At 34.2% G+C, this 11,610-nt stretch overlaps 1 protein-coding gene across 1 annotated transcript in view; it reads right to left on the reverse strand.

The window, feature by feature from the left end:
• LOC107702411 (adhesion G protein-coupled receptor L3-like) overlaps positions 1-11,610 on the reverse strand; it is a 77,026-nt gene that overhangs the window by 21,605 nt on the left and 43,811 nt on the right. Inside the window, exons 12-15 of the mRNA XM_016504737.1 lie at positions 4,338-4,460; positions 3,133-3,338; positions 2,868-3,044; positions 21-230 (exon numbers count right to left, since the gene is read on the reverse strand). Coding sequence (XP_016360223.1) covers positions 21-230; positions 2,868-3,044; positions 3,133-3,338; positions 4,338-4,460 — 716 coding nt within the window. The remainder of the gene's footprint in view (positions 1-20; positions 231-2,867; positions 3,045-3,132; positions 3,339-4,337; positions 4,461-11,610) is intronic.

Here is an 11,610-nt window from a genome sequence, read left to right on the forward strand (position 1 = left end):
TGTGTGTGTGTGTATCGTACGGGCTGGTCTGCCCGGTTGATCCCGGTGAGGAAGAGTGTTTCGGCGATAAAGAGGGAGATGCAGAGGTTCTTGTGGATGGTGTTCCTGTCGCTTTGGAGACCGCGGAAGAAACAGAAGGTGAAGATGCATATGAGCAGACAGACCAGAGACAGCAGGATCCCCACCCACGTTATGACATCCAACAGCAGCTCATGCACCCGGTCCGCTTTCTGAGAAACAGAGAGAGACAGAAGGATGTTAGTCAAGGTCCATATAAGCATCTACTGTATTAGGTAAAGGATAAAGTACAAACATGTTTTTTTTATGTTTTTTGAAGCTTCTTAGTCTCAACAAGGCTGCATTTATTTGATCAAAGATACAGTAAAAACTGTAATATTATGAAATAAAATAACTTTTCTATTGCAGCTGAATTTTCAGCATCCTTACTCCAGTCTTCAGTGTCACATGATCCTTCAGAAATCATTCTAATATGCTGATTTGCTGCTCAAGAAACATTTATTATTATTATCACAATTGCCGTCACTGAATAAAAAATAAAAAAGACTTTTTTTCTCGGAAATGCATGATATAAACTCACAATTGTGAGTTATAAAGTCAGAATTGCAAGTAAAAAAAATCTAAATTGTGAGATAAAAAGTCTTTTTTAATTTGTATTCAGTAGTGGAAACGGGCTTCCATAGAAAACAGCTGTGCTGCTTAATATTTTTGTGGAAACAATTATATTTTTTAAAGTTTCTTTGATGAATAGGTTCAAACGAACAGCATTTTTTAAAATAGAAAAGTTGTATTATTGTATTTATTATTTTATGTGTATTATCTTTACTGTCACATCAATCTAATTCATCCTTTCTTAATAAAGATACAAATTTCTTTAAAAAAACAATTTTTTTTGACCTCAAACTTTTGAATGATAGTGTACATATATATAAATTATTATTATTTTTAGCTCTTCAAAAGAAAACAATCACTAGCATCACGTTACATTATTGATGTAAGATTTACAAATATAACTCTTTTTTTTTATTTGTTTGATTATTCGACTACAAAATTGCTCAAAAAGCCCATCCCTAGTAAGTTCGTTCCTCACTGGTAGAGTTCAGACAGGAAGATGCATTCATATATTCTGCTGAGAGCCCAGATGACATTTTCTTTGCATTTTCTGTATTAATTTAGTCGAGAAATACACTTAAACATTGACAAATTGGATAAACACAGCTGATTGTGCTAAACTATCTTTTTGGCAGCTGAATGTATCACCAAATGAATGCAAATATATAATAATTGAACATACTGTGTCACATTGTGAATGACGAGCATTTCTGTGGAGCCGCAGATTGTCAGAGTGGGTCTGGGTCGGGATGGATTCATTTCAGCGCTAGTGTGAGAAATTTGGAGCACTGCGGCTATGACAAGACTCAGTGTTCAGTGAATGTGTGCAGTCAAGCCTGCACACATACAAGTACACACACACTAAATGGTTTTATTAATCATTCATACGTATACGCAACATCCATTAATGCAGCCTCAAGGGTGTGGGTCCAAATGATGTGTGTGTGTGTTTGTGTATGTTTAAGGTCAATCCTCCCCTCTGCACACAACATTTACATTTATGTATATCCTGACCTTTTGCCTTTACGTTTTGTGCATAAATCATTTCGGCCGTCTTCTGTTGACATGCACACACAAGCATAAACGTCAAGACATTCTCAACAGAACTACTAGAGGAAGCACAGCATCCAATTCAAAGACCAACACCTCAACAGACATTAATAATCAACAAATGCTTGCTGTGGGCACAGATTTGTATGGATGAAACTCAAAATGACTTTCACTGCCCACCAGTTCAAGGTTCTTACCAGTTCCTAACCATTTAAGCATACTGGTACACCGGCTCAACCAGGTTGATCAAGTCTACCAGATCAAGTTTTTCCCCACCAGATGTTGACTTGTTGGGAAGCCACTTAACTAGTCTGGACCCTTACAGAAAAAAGTTAGAACCTTAAGTTGATGGTTAACTTTAAACTATAGTTTGTTATATATAGTCGGCAGTATTTCTTTAAGCTGTAGTTTTTGCCTTTTGATGAAAATGTCCTTTAAATTTAGTCAGTATATTGCCATGTCATGCTTATTCATTTTTACTGACTGAAATGGCATGCAGTTTTGTTCAACAAAATTTCAGCTGATAATAATGTGCAAAACTGTGTTAACTAAAACTATTAAAATGTTTCTGTTAATTGAAATAAACCTAAAATAAAATAAAATAGAAATATTAAAACTTAAAAATTTGAAATTGTTGCCTTGGCAACTGACTGAAATAAATTTAATTTGACTAAATTTGACAACTAAAATTCAAACAAATAAAAGTCAAAGAAATTAATCAATTAAAGTTCAAAATAAATTACACCTAATCAAAAAAAAAACTAATAAAAATTACAAAAGCACAAAAAATTAAAGGAAACCTGTGAATATAAAAATAAAAGCTAATTCAAAATATTCATAAATATTCTAAATCCTATATAGTATAATAATACTAAAATAAGACTGGTGCATAACAGACCAAACGTTAACCTAATGTGAATTACACATTCTGTCTAGCAAGTACCTTTTTTTCCAAATTCACCTAATAATATCTTGTGTTATTCATGTATATTAATATACAGTATGGTGTTATTCCTTCTTGCTATATTTTAGACAGCTGTACACAGTGATTAAAAGTTTATTTTCAGATGCATCCTTTCAACTCATTTTCGTTCACTGAACAAATAAAGAAATGCTTTGTCAACATACATTTTCCTTAGTACTTTCATTGATGCGATTAGTATTGATAACGTAAGTGTGCGACATACCTTGACCTCCACGTGGGCCATAAGCACTGCGAAGTTGGTGAGGTGTGTGCAGGAACAGGAGGTGTGAGTGCGGTTGGTGCCTAGTAGCCTGCAGTCCTGAGTGGACCAGTATCCGGTCATGGTGCGTTTGGAGTAACTCCAAAAAGAGCAGTTCGGATTGAAGTTCTCTTCCGACTGCTGGAACGAGGAGATGCACATCATACACGCCATTATAGTGACAGAAACACACTCAGGAAAGATCCAGAAACGTAAGAGTATATAATACCTGTATGTGTTTGACAGTAAAGACCACAGGTTCAGACAGGTAGACCTTGTTACTGTCTTTACTAATAGATGCTGTAATAACAGGTGAGTTGACAATCAGGGAATAGTTTGGATAGGCCGCTTCACTGCCCAGACGCACGCTAGCGTTCTCCGTGGACAGGTATTGACCGAGGTTCTTATAGAGAACAAGCGCCAAGCGGATCTCACCTGAGGAATGGAAAACACAGAAGCGGTCAGTCCAGAAAGTGGTGTCAGATTGGAAATTAGACCGAGGCAGATGGACAGTGGCGGATTCCCTTGCGAAAAAGAAGTTTATTCAAGTGTGCTATTAGTATACTTCTTTTAAACTTAAAATAGGAAAGTATACTTTTAGTCTACTTTGTATGTACTTCTCAGAAATATACTTAAAATTACATTTAAGTGTACTTGACTTATACTTAGGAAAAAGTCTAAATATATTAGAGCTATACTTGTGCTCCTAGAATCCGTGTTTTCATTGTTATACGGTAGGGGGTGCTTCTACACATCTTCTGTACAGAATTTCCAAAAAACACAAGTGAAGAAGAAACCGAAACAACAGATGCTTCCACATGTAATCTAACACGATCATCAGACATAAAACAGCATCAAAACTGTGTAACGTTATAGAATAAAATGTCGACCAATGAATTACAAGCAGATACCCTGTTCTTTTGATGTTTATATGCTTATATGCAAAATATATACAAATTAATACCTAAATAGGGACATAGTGGTATACTTAAAGTATGATGTAAAGTTCACTTAAAGAAAACTTACGAGTATACTTGCAGTATAAAACTACTAAACTAGTAGTTTACTGAGACTATACTTCAAAGTGTACTAAAAATGCTAAAAAAGTATTTAATTAGTCAACTATCAGTATACCTATAAGTTCACTTTTAGTATAGTTGCACTACAAGCTAAAAACTTTGATTTAAACTAGTTGTGTACTCAAAGTTTACTACTGTTATACTTAAAGTATACTTAAAAGTATACTTTTATGTACTAGAAATTGGGCCAATTTAGTCCCAAGGAGTATTGAAATAGTACACTTGCAAGTATACTACTAGTACACTGATATTTGTATACTTACTACGTAAAGTATACTTAAAAATATACTTGAACTTTACTTAAGTATACTTAATAAAATAAACTTGAAGTATACTACTTTTTGGTAAGGGTTACCATTGCGTCCTTGCTGTTTGAGTGTGTTGGCGGAGAGATGAATGGAGTTGCCGGTTTGTCCAGATTGAGGGAAACTCAGATCAGCCAGATTAACATCTGTACTCAAACGTGCCACCTCCAGTTCTGCAAAACATAAACATGCTCATGATTAAATGCTGCCCCCTATCAGACTGGAGGGGAACTGTAAGTGGAAGTCTTGAGCTTTCTGAAGATGCTGGGTAGTAACTGATAACATGTAATCTGGATTATGTATCCAATTCCCAAGATTAAGTATTTGGAATTAGATTATATTACATTTTAAAATACTCTTAATCAGATCACAGTTTTGTATTGATTACATGCTTACATATTTTTCACGCAATGGCAGTAAATTATCCATAATTTATTGATTCACCCTAATTCTTTTAAATGTTCCTTTCTAAAATAGCCTACTGCTTATATACATTCAGAAAGTCTTCCAGTTTTGTGGACATTCACACAAAGACCAGTCACTCGTCAAGTGGCTATAATTACACAGAAAACTGAGAGGCAACACAGCATTTGACCAAATCAGTTCAATTTTAAGAAGCGTTTTTTAAACAACTTTTATTTGAATGATCACTCAGTGGGTTATTTAAACATGTATTACTGAAGGCTTTTGTCTTTCAAACACATTAAAATGCACAGATTCCCGTTATATCTTATTTACATGCAATGCAGTGATTCTTAAACTTTTTTTCAGCTGAACCTTTCATCTCATATATTTTCTTGAAGTACCCTCTGAGATTTTAAGGCAATAAGTTCATAATTAAGAAACATATTTGCATGTTCATGTTCTCTGATATTAGTCAATGGTCACCTGACATGCAGGTAAACAAATAAAATATTTCATCTTTTATTTTGATTTGTTATTTTTAAATGATTTATTTTCATTTGATATTTTCATGATGTAATTCATTATTAGCTCATTAAACTCGCAAACCCCCTGCAGTTACTTCATGAACCCTAGTTTTGGAAATTCTGACATAATGTAATGTTTAATGCACTCCAGGTTGTTAACAACAATGAATGAAATATATATTTTCTTTCTCTTTGTATTTTTATATCAATATGGTACAAGATTATCCTATTTAAATCAATGTGATAAACTAGTTAGGTCAAAGGTAATCTACAAGTAATCAAAAAGTAGTCCAATTATATTACCTAAAATGTGTAATGTAATGTTACTAACTCCAATTTTTGTCATGCAATCTGGAATCAGTAATGGACTACAATTTGCAAGTGATCTACCCAGCTCTGGTCGTGAAACATACTGAAAATTCAGATAAAACATTTCCAGTCTATTTATAATTATGACACAAGGTACCTAGAGAAGACAGACACAGCATTTTTCACCTCTTCAAAATCTTGAGAGGTTCACGCTGTGGATTAATCTCTGTGTCACCCCTCATTGTAAAATAAATATATTTGAGTGCTCATCTTTAAGAACACCCACATTTGCTTCAAGGTAAATTAATGCTAATAACTTAGTGTTCATTCATTTATGTATGGATTCAGGTCACGGTAGAGGTGACAGCTACTAAAAAGCTCTCAGTAGGGCAGATGGTGTGATGCAGAGACATTAGAAGCAGTTCTGTTCACTTACACTAATGTTATCATTTGTAATTGATTTCAAATGAGGTTTCTCTCTTTTCAGTTGACTGTGATAAGCGTTTGTCTTGATACTGAGGTGTTTAATTGAACAATTTCTTTGAAGGAAGCTAAAAGATGCTTTGCAATCCCACACTTCAATACAGCCCGCGAAGAATAATACAAGAATATTATACTGAAAAATTAATTCCTGTGAGATGTTCTGTAAGGCAAAGGGGGTGGAACTTAGCGAAGGGTCAGTTACACACAGCAGTCATAGTGCAAAAATCAATGCTGATTATGCAAATCAAAAAAATTTTTTTTTTAATTGTATGAATAATTTTAAAATATTAAGCATATATTTACTATTATTAGTTATTTTAGTATATTATACAGAATAAAATATAGTATAGTTTTTATATGTTCAGATTTTATTTTATATTTGGTTTAGGTATATTTTTTGTAGTAATTTTGTTCTTGCTGTTGTTATGTTTTGCCATTTTTATTATTTTGATTTTAACATTTCTATTTATTTTTTATTTCAATGTAAGTAAATTTTGTACTTCACATATTTTACTTGAGTTAAGGCAATAGGTTTAATTTTTTCATCTAATATACAGTACATATTTTATTTTATTTCTGTTTCATTTTAATTAACACAAATTATTTTTGTAGTTTTAATTAACCGATTGTTACTAAAACTGATTATTACTAGCATGTTCTTTTAACAAAAGTAGAAAATAAATAAATACAAATAAATGTAATAAATTATGAATACAATAATGAATAATATACAAAAAATACATTTCTGCATTACATGTAGATTAATACGTAAGCAGGGTAAATCAAATCTGTAAATGTGCTCTATTCCTTAAAACATAAAATATTTTGAAGAATAAACTCAAGTTTTTTGTCCCCATCCAAACATGCAGACAGTTAGGGATTTAAAGATGTACACATGAAAAAGGAAAAATGTGTGTGCATCCACAAATCAGAGTTCGTGTAGAAAACTCATAAATCTATCAAACGCCATCTATAAATCAGTGTAATGATTGCACTGTATTCGCTGCATTGCGAACAATGTTTATTTATTGAGGTAAGATGAAAGACACCTTTGGCCGGCCAAATAGCTTTATAAATTCACTTTGAGACATGAAAGTATGCGTGCGTATGCGCGCACGTGCTATATCACATCAGCATGTGAAGTCTACAGTTCCCTTGGGGGAGCGATGAGTTATACAACAGGCGTCTTATGAAGTTATACTTCTGAATCTATGTGTGTATGTGAGCATTATTAAAATAATTTCCCTCATATCTGCAGGTGGTCTCCAGGCCAAGCTACAGGCGGTTTATGTAATTTTCAGCCCAGGTTTTGTAATATAAAGTACAAAAATACAACTCCGTATGTGTCTGTTCGTGCACGAGTGTGAGTTTTATGAAATACAGATTTTTCAAACTGCACAAAATCCTTATTAAAGGACCCTTCTGATCTCATTTAAGAGATGATACTCTTCTGTCATCATTACAGTAATTTATTTACACACCACATCACAGTATACCTTTCTAATAATCAAAACAACGTTCGCGAAATGAGTTCTAATTATGCAAGTCAGATGGTGCAAATTTCCTAAGTAGTTCTCGGATGAGATGTAACATATTGTATACCCTCATCTACAGACGGCTGAATTGCTGAGCTTGTGACAGATCTGGAGTGCTTTTACCCTCCTCAGACCTGTCGTAGAGCTGAACGCACCATGGATTACCTGTTAGACACTTTTTTGAGGGGTCTGGGAAAAGAATATCCCGAATAAAGGACATATAAGAAAGCATATTTTCAGGCAGAAAAGAGCGATACTCGCACAGATAACACAAAGAAAGCCTGAAGTAATAAACTCACACCCCCAGGGTAATGATCAGAGGGATACGGTGTGTGTGTGTGTGTCTGTGTGTGTGTGTGTGTGTGTGTGTGTGTGAGAGAGAGTATCTGCTTTGAAGGCACCATATCTGCTGTGCAGTGCTTGAAGTGGTTTATATAACAGGGCCGTTCTGTTCCTTATGGATCTTTCTCTTTCTCTCACTCTCTCACACACACACACACACACACACACACACACACACAGGCTGCAGGGGTGCTCACACTGTGTTAACCTAATTAGCTGAATCTAGTCTTCACAGAAAACTGTGCACAAGTGTAATCTATAAACACGCTCTATTCAAACCAGACAAGTCATTCGGATCGTTCTTCTGGTATTCTGTTTTAAAAAGATTTAAAGAGCATCTTTTGTCACCCAAATATGACAATATCTGCATTCGTTCTCTAAAAAAAAGCAATTTCCTACGTTCTCCGCTCTTTAGTGTACACATTCATTTTACAAGACCAGCTCGTAGCATAAAGAAAGCCTTAAAGGAGGGAGAGAGTGAGAGGAGGAATATGTTTCTCATTTGAATAAACGGATAATGGTGGGAGATTTTGTCTGCGAGATTAAGATTAGCTTTCGGCTAAGATTTGAGATTGAAGATCAAAAAATGTGGAACATAATGATAAAAAAACACTATTTTCTTTTTACTGAAAGGCAGAAAAGGATTTGCGCTCAGTGCTGAAAAGCATCTAAGAAGTTCTGCATATTAATTTCTTGATTAAGGCTTATGTAAAAGACACATAAAATACATTAGATATGTACGGTTGCATAAGTCCATGTTTCATGACTGATTTTTTTATGTGTAAGACGATGTGCTAACCGAGTTTCTAGTCTGTTGTACTAAACACTGGAAACGAACATGCTGAACGACGCGGCACAATTACATCAATATGACAAATATGTCTAGAATCTCTTATCCATTCTATTGACTGAAAGAACTTTTAATTGGTATTCTATCGAGAGTCTGATTAAAAATTGTACAAAATTACTTCATGATGTACTGTGTGTTGTCAGAACTTTTTTATTACGACAATTAATGTAGGATAAACTGAAGCTATACTGTAGATAGTGAAATTAAACATCTCATTCTTTTTATAAGTAACTTACATTTTGCGAGCTAACCACACAGTGTACTAGACAAGTCTGTTACAATAGTTTACTTTTATTTTATTTTTTAAATATTTTATTATATTTGTAGTATTTATTTGAATTACGTTTCAGTAAGTTTTGTTATTTTTTAGTTAGGTTTTTAATATTTATATTTAGCTTTAATTTATTTGTATTTTAGTTTTAGTTTAAGTCATTTTAGTACTTAAACTTTAGTACTTACAAGGCACCATTTTTATTTTTTTAATTTACTAATATTTATATTGTACTTTATTTCAGCTTTCTTTTAATTAATTTAGATTTGTATTAATTTTTTTAAAGTTAACAACAGCAGGTCTATATCCTTTGCAAATGTTTCATCTTACAGTTTTATATTTATATTTTGTACATTTTTGTTTGCTCAGGCATTACAAACGTCTAGCTGGACTCGACAGGCGAACTACTCTGTGAGCTTCTTTTACCACTGACAACAATTGAGAAGTGTAATTTAATTATATAACAGTAAATGGTTTACAAGTGCCCAATTTTGTTTTAGAGGGCTCTTAAATGCCTGAAAAGGATTTATATTTTCCCCTGTCCGCTGTGTTTCACATCCCAGCCAATGATAATACCAGTGAAGGGTTTCTTGTGACGCCATCAGCTATTTTCCTCTGGTTTCAGAGTGCTTAGTTACGTGGCATTTACGGCTCAGGTGACTGGCAGATCTAAGTGCCCATGAGCAAAGATAGCAAATATTGTACACTTCTGAGGGGTCTAGTACCAGCTGAGCAGCTGCCATTGAGATGAATGCTAACCGTTAGCCACGCAGATTTGCATAAAAGAGATCACACAGATGTCGGTGGAATTTTTTGATGTTGCTTATCCACTAATGAACCCCTCCGAAAACAACCATGTAAAACATCAAGGCCAAACAACTAAGGCATATGATCAGATGCCAAAAAAAACAAAACACAAGTGTTGAAATATGCAGAGAGAAAGGGGAAAAGCTAGGCTAGAGGGCAATCCCACGGAGAGCTATTTCTCTCAGACGAGATGCATGTGAACTGGCCTTGAGTGGTGGAATAGCGGATAAATTGTTTGCCAGGAACGATAAATTTCCCCCTTTGCGCTGTGAAAGCACTGGAGCAGAATAGAGCAGTTAGCACGGATCCCTGAACACCATCACCCCTCCTCAGTTTCTCTCTTTTCTATCTTTTTGTTTTCTTTCATTTATTCTCTTACTCTCCCTTTCATCCTCTCTTTTCCACTCAGTCAGTTCGCACTGCATATGTCTGTCTCGCTCTCTCTGTCTCTGGTAATGTTCCGTTCATTCTGTCTCCTCCTTAGCATTGTTCTTCCTGCTGTTCTCATGTCCTCCCGTATTACCTTTCAAATCTTTGCCACCGGCTCCCTCACTTTCTTCCTCTCTCTATTATTTCTTTGTCAATGTAAATAGTAAAAATTAAAGGAACAGTTCTTCAAAAAATTAAAAAGCTGTCATCGTTTACTCAACCTAACATCACTCCAAACCCGCACGACTTTCCTACTTCTGTGGAATACAAAAAGAGAAATTCTGAGGACTGTATACTGGTTTCCCATTACAGTTATCAGGGACTGGAGCTTGCAAGCTTTAAAAAGGCTGCAAAAGTATCAAATATAATATCATGAATGATTTGTGCATATGCAGACTTCTGAGCCAAGTGGACAGTGAATGCAACTATAAAAAATAAAAATAAATTAATTAAATTACATTTTATTGTTTAACTATTATGTAATAGGTTTGATTTTATACCTGTATCTCCTTGCATGCTAAATGAAAATGCACAAATTAGTCTTTTTAGACACTTTTTAAAAATCTGCTAAGTTGTTTAGTCATGTCTTTAAGTGTTCTTTAGTCATGTCTTATCTGACCTTGGGTATCAAGTGAGCCAGGATGAACAGGTGCATGTCATTCCTGCTTTTTTTCTGTGGTAAAAAACAAACATTAGCTGTTTCCCAGTGGGTCAGAGAGTCCGTCATGCACAGCATCTCTTAAAGAAAAGCTGAAATTGTGAACATTTCGATTTTATTATTAGTGTTGTTTTGGAGGCTAATGTCATGAATGTGTTTTTACATTAAGTTTTGGGCAATAAAAGACAAAAAAATAATAAAATGGTTGGCTTCCTAGGCAAACTTATTCCAGTAAATTTCCCACTGAGATAAAAGATGTTGGTTGCTCAACAGCCACTAATCATTGCGTAAATAGAAAGAATAATGCATTATTTTGCAGTTCCTAAAAAAGGCCAACTGGCTGTTATGTAAGCCAATTTTTATTTGCATCTGGCGTTTGGTGAATGTTAATTTTAAACCCTAGCTGTAAAACTGTGTGTGTGTGTGTGTGCGTGCGTGCGTGCATGCGTGTGTGTGTGCATGTGTGTGTGTGTGTGTGCGTATGTGCATGAGATCATGGTTTTGAGTGATTGTTGCAGCTATAAAATTTCAGCAATGTTTTGATAATATAAATCATATATATATATATGTAAATATTTCTTAAGTGTATGTGTGTGTATTTATATATACATATATACAGAGTACACACACATATTATGTAAACAAACTTTTATTTCGGATGCGATTTGACAGCACTTATATATATATATATATATATATATATATATATA

This window comes from Sinocyclocheilus anshuiensis, unplaced genomic scaffold (assembly GCF_001515605.1).
Source record: "Sinocyclocheilus anshuiensis isolate Anshui unplaced genomic scaffold, SAMN03320099.WGS_v1.1 scaffold86, whole genome shotgun sequence".
Taxonomy (NCBI): domain Eukaryota; kingdom Metazoa; phylum Chordata; class Actinopteri; order Cypriniformes; family Cyprinidae; genus Sinocyclocheilus; species Sinocyclocheilus anshuiensis.